The 19,812-nt window shown below is 33.8% G+C and overlaps 3 protein-coding genes across 3 annotated transcripts; all 3 read right to left on the reverse strand.

Moving 5' to 3' along the window:
• Positions 1–2,220: 2,220 nt before the first annotated feature.
• Positions 2,221–4,496, reverse strand: LOC123211810 (heavy metal-associated isoprenylated plant protein 39-like). Its single transcript, XM_044630719.1, has 4 exons — positions 4,248–4,496; positions 3,390–3,806; positions 2,822–2,897; positions 2,221–2,698 (listed from the first exon to the last, which is right to left on the reverse strand). The coding sequence occupies exons 2-4, from the start codon at positions 3,393–3,395 to the stop codon at positions 2,379–2,381; spliced, it is 402 nt and encodes a 133-aa protein (XP_044486654.1). The 5' UTR covers positions 3,396–3,806; positions 4,248–4,496; the 3' UTR covers positions 2,221–2,378.
• A 235-nt stretch (positions 4,497–4,731) lies between these two features.
• LOC123211808 (monodehydroascorbate reductase, chloroplastic/mitochondrial) lies at positions 4,732–10,211 on the reverse strand. Its single transcript, XM_044630718.1, has 18 exons — positions 10,003–10,211; positions 9,720–9,900; positions 9,535–9,634; positions 9,282–9,359; positions 8,875–8,946; positions 8,575–8,693; positions 8,382–8,466; positions 7,573–7,662; positions 6,990–7,091; positions 6,739–6,828; positions 6,518–6,598; positions 6,325–6,396; positions 6,156–6,250; positions 5,978–6,066; positions 5,806–5,868; positions 5,658–5,698; positions 5,192–5,313; positions 4,732–4,857 (listed from the first exon to the last, which is right to left on the reverse strand). Coding segments are annotated over exons 1-18 (1,491 nt in total). The 5' UTR covers positions 10,013–10,211; the 3' UTR covers positions 4,732–4,856.
• Positions 10,212–11,083: 872 nt separating this feature from the next.
• Positions 11,084–12,749, reverse strand: LOC123210360 (protein ROH1). Its single transcript, XM_044628655.1, has one exon. The coding sequence runs from the start codon at positions 12,606–12,608 to the stop codon at positions 11,439–11,441; it is 1,170 nt and encodes a 389-aa protein (XP_044484590.1). The 5' UTR covers positions 12,609–12,749; the 3' UTR covers positions 11,084–11,438.
• Positions 12,750–19,812: the final 7,063 nt, after the last annotated feature.

The following is a 19,812-nucleotide window of genomic DNA, read 5'->3' on the forward strand; positions in this document are numbered from 1 at the left end:
CTCAAAATTGACTCGGTTTGAATCGACGTTCACCAGCAAATTTAAATAAACAAATTATCCTTATGCTCATAAGAGAAAATTTAATTGAAATTTAACAGGTAATAAACAGTTTGTTGGATACTTGATTGTGTTTAGATTCAGAGCAACTACTTCTACCAACAAGCATGGCTATGGAGGTCAGGATCACGTAAGATGAAACTGATACAAATTTTTAAAAAAATGATAGCCGGTGGATTAAGATAAGATAATTATTATTGTGGGTCGTCTCCATTTATAGTTTATAAATACAGTCGTTATCTTTCACAGGCCATACCATTTCTAGGGTTCATGATGCAAGAAACTAGGATTGCAGATGAACAACCAAAGAATATTAGTTAGAAATCCATCAACACCATGCTGTACTGCAATCAATTCAGGAGCAAGAAGCATCAATTATGGAAGGATGACAAGTTTTTGCATCATTTTTTATTATTTTTAATTTTCAGCAGATGGCGATCATAATATCAAGTCTTTTATCTGCTTGTCTTCTCAGTTGACTGTTTTTGTTTATTTATTTAGCAAGGTACCTTCCCATTTTGCTAGAGACCTTTCACCTTGCAACTTGTGATGAGAGATTTCATCACTTAAGCCTTGATGTTGATGATTAACTAACAGTCCCTTAATACCCAAATCGAAAAAGCAATATATGTATTTCCTATTCTTTGGAATAGGACTGGATTCCAACCTATTTGATTCAAATTCGAAAAACTTATTCAATTCAAATTTATTTACTTGAATTCAAGCCAAATTCAAATTTAAAAGTTGAATTTATCTTTGAAATTAAGTTAATATCGTGTGGACTCAAAACTCCAAAACTAATTAAAAAAATACACAACAATTTATTCAAATACACCTGTACTTAATTGATGCAACTGGGTTCTTAACGATTTTGAAGATAAAATCGTACGGCTCCCTAAAAGCCCACATCAAGTCCACCAACTCCTTTGGAAAAATAACATGTTAATTATCCAACTTACAAGCAAACAAGCCACTAGACGGCAAAATCAATTTGACTTTGTCGCATAATTTACCCAAGAACATTCTACACTCTGACGACATCAGCAATTAGGCCTGTGTGCCAATTTCAGTTTGTATTATCTCTCCGGCCACGTCAAAGGCCAAGGATTGTATTTGCCATTTGGCGGTGCCATTCATGAATATATACAAATAAATCGGCATAATTAAATAATTTATTTTTATCTATAATTTAAAATTATTTAATAATATAATAGCTCGTCAATTTGTTTCCTTTAAAAAACCACTCCTCCGAAGCTCCGGTCAATTTCAAGACTATTTTTTAACAATAGTGTGAAGGGGATGGACGGATGGATCAAGAGACCAAGAAGGAGAGATCTTCTGGTAAAAATTTCAAACTTTTTGTATTGTATCTCTTTCCTCTTTGGATATAAATTTACATTACTTCTCTTCTTTTATCATTCATTATTTAAAAAAAAAAAAAAATGAATTAATAGAAGCCAAATCTGTGGGCAGCCAGTTTCCGGTACTTATTAGTGGGTTTGTTGATCATTCGAAAGGGCTTAATGTTAGCCAATTGAATAAAATAATCTTGCTTATGCCTACTCTTAATCCTATCATATCATGGTTCAGATTAAACATTAATTGTTTCACCTGAAACTAACTAATATATTTGACTAAATCAGGCTCGAATTAACCTAATCAAACTAGTTCAAACTCGAAAATTGGTTTAATTAGATTTAATTCAACTCAAAATTATTTATATTAAACTTAAGCTTTAATCGATAAGGTCAATTAATTTATAAAATCAAGTATAATTTAAAATAACATAAATTAAATTCAATCTAACTTGTAAGTCAAATAAATAGTCTAAATTAGATCGGTTTTAATTTATAATTCAAGATTTAAGTCATGTCAAATTATTGTTAAAATGACACTTATTAATTATTAATAAACTATAAATTCGAATAATAAATCTAAGACGCAAACTCGAATTGTGCTTTAAATTTTAAACTTATAGGCTGAACTAAACTCAGGATATAGTTAACTTTGACTAGATCAACTTGAGCCACACTCGGAACCTCCAATTTTTTTCATTCAAGCTGAAGTGAAGTGAGGGGGACGATCAGAGAAAGCTTGCGGTGTTTTTTTATTTTTTAATAATTGAACTACAATCTAATTCTGTTATTTTTGTCTGGAAAGATATCCTTTGAATCCAAATTCATTTATTCTCTCTATAGTATATAATAATCCATATTCATACCTTCAGGCGAAAATTAGTCACTCTGAAATTGAATCTCCCAGTACAATTCACCAGCCATCAACTGTGCAATATGTAAACCTGTTCACCTACGAACTTCATCTCAACATATAACACAAGCGTTTGGATTCTCTTCGGCACTCATCACATGGTAATGTGTCGTCATGTAAGGATTGTAAGCTTGGTAGGCTTTCGCAAGCTCAGCCATTTTTTTCTTTTCTTCTTCCTTTTTCTTTTCCTCTGCTTTCTTCTTTTCTTCTTCCTTCTTCTTGTCATCTGGCTTCTTCTCCTCTTTTGGCCCCACTGTCAAAATCTCACAGAACCATTTGTTTTTTCTCAATTTTTGCACAACGCAGATGGGGTCAACGTCTCCAATTACTGTTAATTTACCGTCCTTCGAGTCAATCGCAATGGATTCAATCCCTGCAGAGCACATCATGAACATAATAATAAGGAAAAAGGAGAAAAAAAAATTCAATTCAAAGAGCTGAATTGATGATCGATCGATGCTTTTACTTGGCTTAGTTTCAAACTCAGTTTTAATACCTGGAAAGGTAGAAACTGCTTTCATGGCCTTCTGCTTTCCTTTGTCATCATGAAAATCCAATTTCAACACAAATTTCTGCAATCACAGAAAAAAGAAAAAAAAAAATACTACCTTTAAGAATAGAGAAACATATATATAAACCATTCATGGCAAGAAGAAAAAGATACACATGATACTAGTTTACAATAATATTAAAAGAAACAAAACCGATGAAAAACTTAACTTTCTGCAGCCACCCAAAAAAAAAAAAAAAAAACACAACCTTCAAGAATAGAGAAACATATATATAAACCATTCATGGCAAGAAGAAAAAGATACACATGACAGTAAATTCATACTGGTTTACAACAATATTAAAAGAAACAAAACCCACCAATGAAAAACTCTAATTTCTTACTGACTACTCACTAAGAAACAAAACATAGTCCACTGAGCATCATAAATATATATAATAGGCAGCCAAGAGCCGTGAAGAGAAACCTCATCAGAGAGAATTCATGACCTTTGCAAAGAAAGACGCATAGATTATTACAGAGATAGATTAGATTATGAGAAAGGAAATTTCACCTTCATTGCTGATGTTTTGTTTAAAGCTCTGACTCGAGACTTGAGAGGCAGGCAGACTTCCACACAAGAAAGATCAATAAACAAAAACAAAGTATATATAACTAGAAGGAATTATATTTTTACAAATTAAAAATTAGAAGAGAGAGCTCTGACTGGTCTTAAATTGTTGAAAGCGTCGTATTGACAATTTATATTAACCACAGGGTTATTATATAGAAATAAGCCCACTTTCAAACTTAGAGGGAACCACACAAAGAAATTGCCTTGGCCCTTGGAAAACAAGAAACCCATTTCCATGTTTCCACATCAAGTCGTTTTCGGTGCCGTTGGGTTTTATATTTCCCTGAAATGGCTGTTTCCGTAGTGCTTATCTGCAAGCTTTGTCTTGTTGTACCCTGAAGACGATCCAGGGCTTAGCTGAAAGGAACAAACCATATTTTAACAAATGTAAGAGTGAGAAAGCTACTTAGCATAGCAGGCAGCTACCCAATAAATATTTTACTAAATTTAATAAAAGTTTCCTGAGAAAGTCCGCAAGAGCTTTCTATTTCGGCGGCTCGCCGGTCTTGCATCATGCATAGTTTTATTTTTGTTATATGTAAATTAATCGTAGTCTCCTTGATGCAGTCAAAATTTACTGTAGAGTATTTGTTTATTATTATTTTTTCAACTATTGAATTGAATAGTAAGTATAACGACCTCCTATATTTCTTCTGTTTTATATAATTATCTCTTCGGACTCCCTATTTAATTCACAATCTAAACACTACGAATGATTAGAAAAACGGAGGAAAAAAAAAGAGAGAAATCAATACAGTGTTTAGCAAATTAATTGCTCAAAAAAACAGGCTTACTCACTTTATAACTGTGTCATTTTCTTCTCTCTTGGTCACGCTGTTACACCCTTTCACTAATAGGCTTATATATACACAAAGGATTACAATCAGCCAACCCGGATACAAATTCTCTCACCAGGTTGTTAGATGCAACACCAACAAAAGCTTACGTGCCCTTCATCTCCGTTGTCCATGCCTCGCACATACTGCACCTGTGTTTCTGGAATAGTAAAGAACTATACTAAAGGGTCAAATGTTGTTGAGTCATCAGTTGACTCTACCTGGATTAATGAAGGATGAGTCATGTGCCACATCATCACAATATATATTCATGTATACTACATTAATAATAATAAGGGCGGCAAAATACTGTCATGTTAGAATATTATAGTGAAGAAATTCGAAGCTGATTTTGTCAGGAAACCGATGGTGAATTTGCGATTAGCACGGCAGCATGATGATTACAGCTCTTAAAATAATGCATACTACGAAATCAAGCATGAAAGGAGGCAAAAAGAATCATTAATAACTCGGTTAGCTTACGACATAAAATGTTACCTCAACAATGTGACGTTCTGTTGCGGCAACAGAAATAAATCTTACTGGTTGAATTAGCTTCCTTGTCATACTCTCTACATAATTTAAATGAAGCAACTTGTATTTTGGTGGGAAAAATAAAATAAAATTGTATTTACGAAAAAGAGACATTAATATAGTCTATCAACAAGCATCTTATTCAATTAAAAAAATGTCCAAAAAGCTCCAAACCCAGTCCCCAAAAATGCACAGGCTCCTTTCAAACAATATAAACAAGTAAAGGGGCAAGATTGGATAAAGGGAGGAGGTTCTTGGATTAGATAACAAAAACTAAACTCTCCATGTGAAGATTATTGATAATTTAATTAGAATAGAAAATACTCTAAATGATCACAGGGAACTTCTGGAGTTAATTGCATAGCACTCAACTAAACTGCTTGTAGGGATGTCCGAGCGATTTCCAGTGCCTCCTCAACTGACGATGCTTGTTGAAGCCTCGCCTTGTCAACAAAAGGCTGACTCCTTGCTAGTTTAGGAAGGAGTTGGAATTCCTAAAGCATTACAAAATGTCAATTGTTTATTAGTTTATGCTTACAAGTTGCAACTCTCTGTAGAGTTGAGGTAGTTTGGTCAACTTCAGTTGACAAGTTTAAACACCTCACTCCTCTATTTAATCACATTATAGATTGATGATTCTCAGAGATTAACAGTCAAATAAATACTATTTCTTCATCAACCATTTTTTTTATTTTTCAGAATACATATGCATGCTAATAACAATTTATCCATACAAAATGTGACATAAGAAAAAAGTTAGCTTGACATACTCTTCCACAAACCATTCAGTCAAAACAGATTCATAATCTCAACTACTTAAAATGTTCATGGAAAGTACCTCAGGACTCCCACTTTCCAGAAGAACTCCTTTCAATTTACCTAGGGGGGCAGCAGCAATGAACTAATCATCTCTTTTGTCATATAAAAGAGAAAAAAAAAAAAGATACTGAAGTAGAGTGGAAAAGATTGACAGAGCTTTATATTACCAGAATCAATCCAGAAAGTAGCAATTTTAGGATCAAAATTCCCAACTTCAATTGTCTCTCCATCTGCACAATACAATTACAGTAGCAGTTACAATATGAATTTATGACAGAAGACCAAGTTACATAAATTCCAATGATGTGGAGCAGAAATCAAGGCACGTGAGATTCTCACCATTGTCTCCAAAAAACTGCCACCATACTTTCCTGGGGCTCCCTTCATATTCAAAAACCCTCGAGTAGAAGTATGGAAGATAATCATATCTGGATGTCGTGCAGAAAGCTAACCATTACAAGGATGTTTCAGCAGGTAAGAAGACTAGAAGGTTAGAATACAAAGTGAATGGAAATACGTGTCAGTATGGGCATTAAGTAATGCTTTAACACAATGTTGTGCGGATTGACGAGCATGATCTACGTGTTCAACTCGTGCGATACGGTCATAGATCTGTTAATCAAACACATTTATTATTAGATTGTGAAATAAGAAATTAAGTCCCTTTCGTTGTGAGAAACATTTACCTTCAATGGAAAGGCTGCAACATCTCCAATTGCAAAAATTCCAGGTAAAGCTGTTCGAAACTGACCATCAACCTAACATTTGGAAAGTTTAAGTTCATATATAAGTATTATTATACATAAACATGTTTCTCCCTGTGTGTGCATGACAATACTGAAGAATCCAAGACAACATAAAAGTTTTCAGCCATATCACCAGTATTCCACCCACAGTGCTATTTAGTCCCACCCTTTCAAAGGGGCTAACAGCAGGTTTTGCTCCAATACCAAAAATAATCTGCACAACAAAAGCACAGGAAAAGGAATTTTTATTGTTATCAATATTCCAGTACATCTTCTGAAAGCAGAAACTATCATTCAACGTAAAAGGATGATTTAGTTAAAGAAGATTCATAGAATATGAAGAAAAAGAATTACCGTGTCTGCATCAACAGTAGATCCATCTTCAAGCTTAACAGCAGCTACATGCCCATCAGAATCAGCTTCTAAGTTTTTAATTGAGGCACCCTGGTAAATTTTGAAACAAGAATTATTAAAAAAAAAAAAAGAAAGCAAAATTCTAGTGAATCTGGTTATGTGCAGCTGTTTGATAGCTATAGAAGTGGATATGCGTATGTGCATGTGACTGTGATGATAGAGAGAAAGACAGAGAGAGAGAGAGAGACTACCTTCAACAATTTGACACCATTCTCTTTATATAGTTCTTCGTATCTTTGAGCAAGTGAAGGTGTAAACAATCTTTGCAAGAGGTGGTTCTCTGGAAATATAATCTATTTTTCAACAGAAAAATCAATTCAGACTTTCAATATAAAAAAATTTATTAAAATTAACTAAAGGTTGGCTGCCAGAAGCAGAATACAGAGACTTTGTCGATCAGTAAGCATTAAGCTTTTACTTGTTTTCTGTTTCACAAATAACTTAACATAAATACAGAGAAGTTACAATAAAATGTGAAGTCATGGCAAAAATGGATCAAAGAAATATCTTTCTTTGCTATGATCAGGAAAAGAATGAAACACTAGGGGAACACCAATCATTGAATATCTATGCGCTAGCAATGGTTAAATATTGGTAACAGAATATTTTATCTTTTAGCAATAGTTGATTAACAAAACAGGCACGCAACAGATTCAAGAAAAAAAAAAAGCATCTAGAATGTAATAAGTAGCTGAATTTTAAAAATTTTCACTTTCATTGATATGACCAGGACTCATTCAGTCAATCATAGAAGCTTCACACATATGTACACACCGTTGTATCAAGTTTCCAACCAACCGCTGCTGCTGCAACCTCCATACCAATATAACCGCCACCAACAACAACCACCTTCCTTGCTTTCCCCTAGAAAAACAACATGTGATGTCAGCCAAAGTATTCTAACGTTTTTGTAATATTCAGCCACTGGATTTTGATTGAACAAAACAACAATTATTCAAAAAAAATGCTTTCTCAATCAATTGATGTGAGGTTTCTACTGTCAAAACTACAGCCCAAGGCTTATTTCAATTTTGCTTATGGGAAGTGGGTGATGCAACAGGATGCTTTTGACATGAAGGGCAGATTAGGTCGCTTATCAGATGGAGGAGAAAGAAATTCCTATTTGATATAGTAGTAGAGCATATAGTAAACTATTTTCATTCATAGTACCCCCAAACAGAGACAACTAGATAATTTAGGCTAAATACAGTAATGTCTTCTATCAGCAAGCCTCTAAAATTAAGATGCTGAAATGCTCAAAATCAAGCTATATTAATAAAAGCCTAAATTTTATTAAATTTCTTCTTTTCTTTCTTTTTTTTTTTTGGGGGGGGTGGGGTTGTTTTGTTTTTGTTTTTTCTCTGACAACTTTGTGCACCTAAACAACCAGCTTTTCATTTAATTATGAAGCCAGAAAGAGAGAAACAGAGTTAAAATTCATGCATTGATTAAACTTATCTGCAGATGTGGAATTCACATTTAAATAAGTTTATATTCCTTCACAAACTATATAACAGTATTTCCATGCAGATATTGACAAAACTGCAATAAGATGTTTGCAAGTCAAATGCAGCTAAAATTACCAAAGAAGATATCAATGAGTCTGCATCTGCCACGTCTCTGATATAGTGAACACCAGGCAGATTTCCTCCAATTTTCTCCGGAAATCTAACAAGAAGAAAGTCAAAATAATTGTTTCTTATTTTTAAGCCTATTAGTGCACATCCTGTAAAGTAGACAAATACATGAATCAATAATTATACAGATTGCTAGCACCTTGAGGCTGTACATCCAGTAGCAATTATAAGGGATCTGTATTTGAGCAGTTTGCCTGAATTTGTTGTTAGTGTTTGCTTTTCAATATCAATGCCTGTTACAGGATCTTCATACAACATCTGAAGAAAACATGAGAATAACCATAACTTATTAGTACTTCACATTTTTCTGGCATTCAAGCACATGAGATAAATACACAGCACACTATTATATTAAATTCACCAAACTTTACAAGCACAAACACCAAATATTAAATTGCAAACCTTAAGAGAAGTGAGAACACTTGAAAAAGACAAATACCTCTATCCCTTTTTCCTTATACCACTCAGGAGTTTGCCTTTCACCACCTGATCCAACACAAGTATGAAAACCCTGCAATAAATCAAATCCAAAATATTAAGACTGAAAAAGGATGTATAACATCAAAATCAGCATTTCAAATCCAGCACTAAATTAATTTTTGAAAAATAAATACATAAAATCATATTGTAAAACATATACATCCAAAACCAAACATTATGCAGAGTCATATTCACATATGTACAACAATTTAGCTACCTAATTTTCATAACAGTTCAATAAACTAAACATTCCCGCTCTTACTAATAATCATGAACAATGAACTTCAAAGTTAATTTTGAAGGATGCAACATTGCCTAAAATTAAAAAAGAAATAAAAAAGCGGGCACATAATTAACAACTCTTACGGGTAATCTTGCTGGTTTTTTGTCTGGAGGAAACAAGTAACCTTTTGTCAAAGCTGGACGCTCATAAGGAGCATGAGCCTGCAACAACAAATAAACCAAGAATTTAACATTATAATAACCGCTCAGAATTTTTTTTTTTAAAAAAAAACTCAAACTTTAAGATAGAGAGTACAAGTAATCACTGCAAGCCAATACTGACAGTAGAAGCATATCAACTATCAATCAATCAAGTAAAATCACTAAGGCGAATCACCTCTTTAGAGACGATACAGAGGCGTCCATCAGCCATTCCATGTTCGACAAAAGTCCTTGCCGCATATCCAGCTGCATTGCCACCTCCAACGATAACAAACCTAAGAAAATCGCTTTCAATTAACTTAAACATTCATTACAAACTTTTTTAAAATTTAAAACAAACAAAAAATTAAAAAAAATTACTCTCGATTTTCATTAGCAAAAGCTGAAGAGGCGACGACATAGCTTCTTCTCTGGAAGCTTGCACCAAAAGGCAGTGACGAAGAATGACGAATTCGATTGAGCGAAGAAGACTGAGGGCACGAGAGAGAGAGCCCTTGCTTCAGTGAAAGCAAGCATGAAATGTTCACCATTACTTTTCGAGCTGCAGATTATTAGACAGGGAAATGAGATTAGGGCTGAAAGATGATGAAAAGGATAATAATAGAGAAAGCTGAATCTGTGACTCTGCGAGTGGAGATTGGACCTGTAGACATTGAATTTGGAGTGTTCTTTGCTTGTAGTTATATAATAATACTGAACAGTAGTAATAAATTATTATAGCTGCGACGGTGGTAGCTCAACAAGAGAGAGCAAAAGTTTGCGCAGCCTACAATTGGATTAGTCAGTCGACCTCTGTAATGCGGCACTTCGCCATTCACGGACGTTGACGGTTTTTCGGGAGGTTTTTCTGGAGTCTGAGCGCACCGTTTTATCAAGAGATGTAATGGGCGTGGGCTTCTGAAATTGTACTTTGTCTGCGCCTGCCCATGCCACGATAGGGGCCCGTTCGGTTTTATTGACTTGGGCACAAAGATTAAGCCAAGAATTGCTGAACCGAACCAAATGAGAAGCGTTCATTGGACTTCAAATTTTCAGTAAGAGGGCCGGATTTGATCATGGCCAATGCCAAGAAGGGCTTGCTACAAATAGGCTGAGTCCACAATGGATTAAGAATTGAATTTAATTTCAAAATAATTTACCTTCGATTCAATTAAATCCAATTCAAACATAAATATTTGAATTGGTGTAAACTCGATTTGTTTGATTTGAGTTGTGATTGAATCTAAATCAAATTAGATCTAAAACCAAGTTGAACTTAAATTAAATTCATTCAAACTAGTACATTGTATCAATTTACTGACAAGATGAATAATAACATATTAAAATAAATAATGTCAATAAATAAAAAAATAAGCCGCTCTTAAACTAAATTAAAGTTTCAATTTGAGATCAACTTGCTCAAATAATATCATAAATTTGAGCTGGGCTAGTTCCAATCAGAAACACCCTGTTTATGAATTGCATACCGGGTCAAAATCTGCAGATATTTTGTATATAAGATTGTCATTCATATTAGTTTTTTTCTAATTCTGGTACACTTGAACAGGCTCTCTACTTTAATCCAATTGAACATCACACTCTAATATGAAAAGGCATTAAGGCAAAGCTTATCTGTCTTACATTGGTCAGGCATTACACGTCTAAATCATGATAATATTTTCTTTGTGAGGAAAATCTAGTCGCTGCCAACCAAATATTTTCTCTGCTAAAGACAAACACACAGATTGGCAGAAACCTGATAAATTAACAAGATTCATACATCGCATTCTGAATTTGTGGAACTTCCAAGTACAAAGATTTATAACCGAGAATTTATATACATTTCTCTGAAGAGAAAAGCTTCTGTACTTGAGCAGTTAACAAAAATATATAAATAAATAAAAACAAAACACTACATTTCACATTTGAAAATGCATATTCCTTCATGACGAACCTGAATCCAAATCCATATCGCAGGCTCAAAGAAGCAACTTTCATAACCAGAACCTCCTCAGTGATTTTCAATATTGAAGAAAGCTCATCAAGAGATCTTCTTTTCCAACAAAATTCAGACCCAGAAAAGGCCCCACAACCACATCTCTACATGATAGGTGCGGAAAGTTTCCCAGTTGCCTCCAACAAGTCAAGAATCTCGGCTCTGCTTCTAACTATTCTATGAAAAACTTCCCTAATCTGGAGCTGTAAAGGCCCCAAACCTTCCTCCATTTTCCGGCAAGTCTCCGCCAATTCCGCCACTTGTGTAGCCACCTCCTCCACCTTTTCATCTTCCGCAGGAAATTGAAAGCTATCAGCAAAGTCAATCAAAGACTGGCCCAATTTCTCCATCTTTTGCATCTCAGCGAGCAACCCAGCTGATCCTTTCTTTTCTTTCTTCTTCCATTCCTCGGAAATCTTTTCATGCAAACTTATCATACTGTGAGCCCAAGCGAACTGCTTAGGCACAGGAAAGTGTGTCGCCAATCCGCTCCTCTCTTGACAAGGAATCGCAGCCACCATAGCCCACATCACAAACAACATAACTGAACTCATTACATAAACCGGCAAAGCAAGACCTAAAGTTTCCCCTCCACGAGGAGCCACAAGGTTTGTTGTCATAGCATGAAGCTGTCTCGCTGCGGACCAGTTTTTAGCCACGGACCAAGAAAGCGACCTCAATTGACCCGTCACTTTATTATTCCCCGAAGCACTACCTCGGCGACCAAAGGACCAAGTTCTTGTATAATTGTTCCCGTCTTTGTCCTCTGTAGTCATTGCAGTTACCAATGAATTCAACGCTCTCCTAGCTCGCTTAACTTGCCCGTCACCAATTGGTCTAATCTTCAGGGCAGTGACCGCAATCTCAGCAAATTTTTGATAGTGCCTCACAGACTCAATTCCGTTGGTGATCGCATTACAAATGTCTAAAGCTTTCACTGTTCTTTCTAGCAGTTCAGGGATCAGGCGATCGAGAGGTGGCTTCAAAATCTGAGATGTGTCACGACCCATCATCAAAATAGCTTTAAATTCAGCCTCACAACAGAGGAACGTGTCAAGGAGTTTACGAAGCCAGGAGATCGAGAGAAGAGGATCAGTGGGGATTTCATCAGACGTTTGAGATGATAACAAAACAGAAAAACGATCAGCCACGTGTTTCTGAAAAAACTCCAGGTCTTCGATTTCGTGTTCGTGGTTTCCCTCCATGGACCAGACTTGGTTCCGGCGAATACTAATTCGACCGAGAAACGAACCCTGGTAATCAGTAGCAGGCATTCTACTCAAATCTCTTAAAGCTAATATCTGATAACAAGAAACTTTTTGTTGGAAGAGAAAAAGTTAATAAAGGGAAGGAAATGAGATCATACCAAAACAGAGAAGAAGAAGAGGCAGAAGAAGTCAAGAGAGTTCTAAGATAAAGGAGGTTCGATTAACAGGTTATATACGTGGCAAAATATGTGGCCATGGCTTGTCTAGGACGAGACCGGTTCCTCTTCCCTATTGGTGACGCTGACTTGGCCGTATTTTCCATATTATTCCCAAGTTGCCCATTATGGCCTCCCTAATAATACGGTTTGCGTGATATATGGAAATGGCAATTTGGTAGTTTGACCTGAAAGAATGACTATAAAGGTAAATTCATTGTTTTAGAATTGGCTAATTGATCGCTTCATTCGACGCGTAGTTCCTGCTTACAGAAGGGTTCCTTTCCATGATGTCAGAGCTAAACGGGTTTCTTTCTTTGACCGAGTTATTTTGATTCACTACTACGCTCACGCACGATCAGCCTTTGTCGCACCCGCTTGATCGTTTGACTTTCTACGCCCCCCACAACAAAGCCTCGTTGCCGGCCGTTAACTTCATGTAATCATACCTCCCTTGATTTTATGATGACTTCATGTGGCCGTGTGCAATAATAGCTGGCCAAATTAAATGATAGATTAGGATTTTGATATAGATTTTGATACATCATACTTTCAGTTTCCTGGCTATTTTACATAGTAAATAGGCCAGATTGACCCAGGATTTCCGACGCACCAATGGGATATTCAACTTCTAATTTGTGAGATTATGAGTGGACTGTGTAGCTCGAATAAATCAAAATTGTGCTGATAGTGCTGGCTCAAAAACTCATCTTTTAGGCCAAGTGACTTATTCTCACCCTAGGTTTAGTTGAAACCCGAAAGCCCTTACTAACTTTTAAAAATTCAGATATTTATTCATCTATTAGTTTTAACTATTTCAGTCAGAAATAAAATCATCATTTCAAATTTTTATTTAAATAAAAAAAAAGTTATTTCTTTTTTCTTCATAAGTTTTAAAAACTAATTATTTCCTCCCGACTTAATTTTAAAAAATTAATCTTTCACCCCCACCATACATAGTTATTAGGGTTTTATATTTTAGAATGAATTATCGCCCCCTCAAACTTTGAAATATTACACTTACACTTCAAAAACTTCATTCTATTTTTCCGGTCACCATTATTTCTAACATTCCTCTCCAGCGGTGTCTCCCCTTGGTAGTTTTTTTGCACGAAAATCATCAAAAATCCAGTTAAAATGGTCAGATTTGTGCATGGATCAATGTCAAAATCTTATAAATCCATGCGACAATCTATGCATTAGCGGACACACAGATTGGTCTAACGGTGTCACATAAACGTGGCGATGTCCATGCAACGTCGTTTGACTGATCTATGCACCTGCCAAAAATCTTTTGAATGTTGTAAGAATTTGTGCGATTTTTTGCACAAATTCGTGCAAAAATATTTAGTCATTTTTGGTTTTATTTTTAATGGTTTCTATGTCGAAAAACCACCAGAGAAGGGGGAGATGCCGCCAGAGAGAAATGTCAGGAAAAACAATCATAAAAAAAATGGAATGAATTTTTGGGGTGTAAATACAACGTTTCAAAGTTTAAGGGAGGCGGTATTTATTCTAAAATATAAAACCCTAAAAACTATATATAATGGGGGCGAAAGATTAATTTTTTAAAATGAAGCTAGAAGGAGATAGTTAGTTTTTAAAACTAAAATGATTTGTTTTTAAATCTAAGGGGGGAAAATAAATAGTTTTTTCTTTTTTTATATAAAAATTTTTAAATGAAGATTTACCCTTGACTGTAATAACCAAAACTAATACACAGATAAATATTTGAGTTTTTTAAAATTAACGGGATCATTTTAAATTTTCACTACATATTTGGTGGAAATAACTTCTTGGCCTTAGTTTTATGATAATATTGTTGTTTATCTCATTAATAAAACAATTCACTTTTTTAATAATATTATTCACTTTGTTAATATAATTATTTATCCTATTAAAAATCTTTTGAATATACCATACATAGTCCAAACGAACTCAAAATAGTTATTATAAATTTTAGTCAGTCTTATAGCTGGCTCAAGTCTCACCTCGAATCCTCCTCGGTTGAGATTAATTGATACTCTATTGGAATTTTCGTCTTTGGTTCTACTATTAAAAATCTTTTGAATATACCATACACAGTCCAAACGAACTCAAAATAGTTATTATAAATTTTAGTCAGTCTTATAGCTGGCTCAAGTCTCACCTCGAATCCTCCTCGGTTGAGATTAATTGATACTCTATTGGAATTTTCGTCTTTGGTTCTACTCTGTATTCAAAGAAGTTTACAATTAGAAACACAACAGACATCAATTATGATGACGGCAACATGTTGAGGAATACGTGTGCGAGACTTATTGAAATGACCGTGTGAAAGCAACGATGTGGAAGATTTGACTAAGTGGAATGTTTGCCGTAGGTCAACGTATTTATTTGCTGATATATTTATATATATGACCCTGACCCTGCCCTGACCAATATGCCCGGCCAATCAATGCCTCAATCTATAAAAGTCCCAAATCCCATTTGGCGGATACTTCAGAGTTCAAGACATCTATGGACAGCCGGCCTTGCTTGGCCCCATCTATAAATTCACAATTAAATACTTTAACCATAACGCTCTGGCTTCATCGTCCATTCTCCTCCCGGGACAATTTTTTTTTCGTCATACCATCTCCAGCTCTCACTTTGTTGCCAATAGGGCTTGGATGGACTTGACATCAGTTCGATTTTAGCTGATTTGGTTTGGCGTGAGGAAATATCGATAGCTCTTAAAAAGTTTTAAACCTCGCATTAACATTTTTGAATTTTTATTTTTTTAGTTTAAATTTGAGAGCTATTTAATAAATATATATAAATTATAAGAGTTTGAATACAATTTTTGTTCTATTTTAAATATTAAAAATAATTTTTAAACAGAATTCGAGTAAAAAAAACTATTCAATTTAATTCAATTCGTATACACCCTTGGTCATCAAGGGTTATTGGTGACAATAAAAAAACAAAAAAATAAAATGATTAAAATATAAGATCTTTATATTAAATGCATGGTTTTTCGATTTGGCCTAAAAAAAGTGTCTAACTCTTTTTTACTAACCTAGTTCAATGGGGTTTTAATTTTAGAGTATGCCTTTTTGTTAGAAGAACTTATCAAACTCGAATTCTTCTGAACCATTTACAATTTGATACTATATTAGAAATATTTTAACATATGTAAACTTTAATTATTATTATGTAATTTAACTTGAAAGTCAATGCATTATATACTGTCATTTTTTTCTTCCAGACTTAGATTTTCTTGTGCACTGGTCATGAGCCATAAGCCAAATGGCCTGTTCAAGCATAAACCCTGGACAAAATTGTTTATGGGCATTGTATTTCATGTATAAAATCTCTGTTATAAAAATAAGAATCAACTCAGTCCATAGCCATTTGTGACTTGTGAGGACGATAAGCGAGTAAACGTGTTATCCAATTCAGGGATTCATCTCAACGTAATTAGGAATTCAGCAATTGTACTACGGACATTATTTTCTTGATCAATTTTGACAAACCTTCTTGCAAGCTACAATTGCCAGAGATTAATAGCATTTTCCTATGGTCGGTAGTCAACGACGTTGACATAGGAAAGTCACTGCAAATACCTCCAAAAGCTATAAGATGCTAAGACTCAAATGTCAACATAGAAAGAGATTTGATGTGGATTATAGTGACAGTAGAGATGGATTCCACTCATATCAAATCGGCTTTAATAAAGAGTTAATTTGAGTTCAGTTCGATTTCATGAAATCTAATTTATTGAAATTGAAAACAATTAGTTAAATAAATCATTAAAAACTGTTATAGAGACCTTAAAAGTTAGCAAAAATGGTAGAATATTAGAATTTTTAAAACGAAAGCTTGATTTGAGCTTCTATTACGTTTGTGAAATCTTAACTTACTTAGTATAGTAATTATGGGTTTGATCACTATATCCTAAGTTTATTTATCTAATAAATATAGATAAAATCTTTAGTTATAAGGAAGAATAAAAATTACAAAAAATAAAGATGAAAGATTATTTGAAGAATATCAGTATGATATTATTGTGAAATGAAAAAATTATTTAAAAAAATAAAAAATTATAGAAAAGATAAATTTGTTGATGACTTAACAAAATTGATTTGATTTGATTCAAACTCGAACAAGGTTACCCAACTCAAGCTTTGGTTACTCGAGCCAGCCTGAACCTCCACCTATGTGAGAGTATTTTATTGTCATGCTTCTTGGGATAATAGTTATTTATGTAATTGTTTTGGGTTTATGCCAAAGACTGACAACGGCTTGTGAAAGCTTAACATAGAATAGATGGTGAAATTTCTACTGGGTGTAGCCCAGCTTGATCAAGAGGCGATTTCTACGAATTTTCGCTACTAATGGAGGCCCAAAACACTATTAAGAGAAGGCATACATATGGCCTTTAACACAATTAATTAAGTAGAAAATTAGAAATGTCTATTCACTTTTCACGATCGCTTTCTTGGATGTCCCTATCTGTGAGCGGGATAAATAAGGCAGATATTTTATTCTCTCTTCTTTTGGGAACACTTATCCCAATGAGGCTCTTTGGCTTTACCCATATCTCAATCTCCGGTTGCATATTTCATAAGCAACAATTCAACACTTTTACATTAATGATAATAATTCTCTTAACACCTTTAGAATAATTTGTCAAAAACAAACCTAGGATTATTAATCTTAAGCCAAAACCTATTAGGTATTTGATTCTTAAGAAAATCTTAAAGCAATTTTTTATGGGTTAAACCTGAATTGTTTGTGGGTCTGAAAACACTATCCCTACACGCTTATCAGATAACATATCACAATACAAAAAAAGTCAAACGAGGAAGATATAGCTATCTTATTAATCCGGCAAGTCGGTTTTACCTCATCATTATAATTCCCAAACCAGGTCTGAGTATTATTGAAGTTGAGTTAGATTAATTATATCCTGTCACTGTTAAATTGCCAATTGCCAGCTCCATTATAGTTGAACATACACTGTTTTAACAGTTATCATACTTTAAGCTCCATTGAAGGGGTCCAGTCGAGTGTCTGATATAATATTTTAAGAACGACGGTGAGACAAGAAATGACTAAAAGTCACAATGAAGATATAGAGATAAACTAGATGAGTGAGCATATAAGTGAAAAAATATATGGTGAAAAATTACATCCATGACTTAATAACTTAACCAACCATGCTTTCAAAGGAAAGTCCCTAATATTATTATCTATTTATCATACTAATCAGTTTCTGCATTAAAATTTCTTAATGGTAGGTCCAAATGCATGCCACTCCATTGCTTTGCTCCTCCTTAAAGCTAAGTGTTAATCATTTTTCCCCTTTTCATTTCCTGCTAAAGGTCTCTTCAAAACATGATTAATTTGTACATTACTTTCAAAGTTTAGCTAGCTAGCTTGCGATCCATAGAAGCAAAAGGCACTTCTTATTTTTTTCACATCAATATGGTAGATGATTTGCATCAATCAACAGCTCCTCTCGCTTTCATCATCCCTGCAACTCTCTCAACAAATCCATATTTTATTCATTCTCAGCTCTCTACGTACAAAAACGTTTTAAACATTGTATTAAAAATCTATAGTATAAATTATATTGAAAGTTTGACACCCTTTTTTCTTTGTTACGCTTGAGAAGCTTCTACTTGGGAGTCGGTTAATATTTTAGCATTGTTTGGCAAAAAATCAATATGCCCACGTATTGATGAGATGGGAAAAAATTTGGGTTATTTGGGTGAGCTGTATAGTAGCAAACAAGATAATTAAATTCACCATTCTTGAGGAAAATCTGACTGAATTTGCTCGATATATCAGAAGAATTTGAAACTCTGGCTCATGTTCATGCATATATTATAATTAAAATTTAAGGGACCTAAAATTCCAAGTTAGTCTGAAATTTATGTGCCGACATGGTTACTATCATGGGTGGTTTGTGGTATCTTAACAACCAGTTGGATTGATTGAATCTAACCATACTAAATATAGAATTTATATCTTCTTGGACAATTAATATTAAGGATAACAACGTTTAAAAAATTCAATTATATTTTTTTTTTTATAATTCTAGGGACTGAACATTCAAATATTTTTATTAAAAGGATAAAACTTTCAGTTTATTCTATCAAAAAGTATTAAACTAATCACACTAATATTTAATAAAAAGTATTAAAGTTTGATTTATTTTATAGGAAAATTTAATTTTTGAATCTTAAAAAAAAAAAAGTTAAAAGTTTAATTCTTTTTAATTAGAAAAAAAAAAAAAACAAAGTTGGGAAATATTATAATTATCCCATTAACATTATTTCTTGATAAATAAGCGACAACAAGAGTTTCATCAGCAGTCAAAACTAATTAAGAGTATTAAACTCAATGTATTATTACTATTAAATCATAAGCAACAAACTACTTGTCGTTTGTCCCCCCTCAGTTGGTAATTAATGATTTTGATCAAGTTTCATCTGAATATGATTTGTTGATACTCACTAGTTACGTGATGCCACCGTCACAAATATCACCAAAATAAATAAATAATTTAGGGTTTATGAATTAAGTCTTTGTCTGGAATAGTAAAAAGTTAGAATGATGAGTATTATATATTATTATTATTATTATAAGTATATATTAAGAAAATTCCCGATTAAGTGATTTCATTTTCATGAGGTCTCTATTTGTCCCCTAACCGAATAAGAACTTTGTAATTACCGTCATTAGCTAATTGCTTCTGTGAAAAACTTGGTGTTTCTGGGCCGTTCGTTTTGAAATTAAGCATAATTAAAACCTTGATTCTCACGGCTAAACATACATTCACACGCACTCTCTCTCACACACACTTGATTAAAACCTTAATTCATTCACCTTGTGAAGTTTACATGAACTCCTCCTATGGCAGCTAAGACTAAATTTGAGACAAACGAAGTTAAAATTTGGATTAGTTTGAGTTCAGTTCGATTCAAAAAAGTTAAGTTCTTTCCAATCCAAGCTTAAATTTTGCTCAATTTAATACATATTTATCAATATAACGTTGTTTTAATTGTTTCAAATTAAATTTATCT

This window comes from Mangifera indica, chromosome 3, assembly GCF_011075055.1.
Source record: "Mangifera indica cultivar Alphonso chromosome 3, CATAS_Mindica_2.1, whole genome shotgun sequence".
Classification (NCBI taxonomy): Eukaryota; Viridiplantae; Streptophyta; class Magnoliopsida; order Sapindales; family Anacardiaceae; genus Mangifera; species Mangifera indica.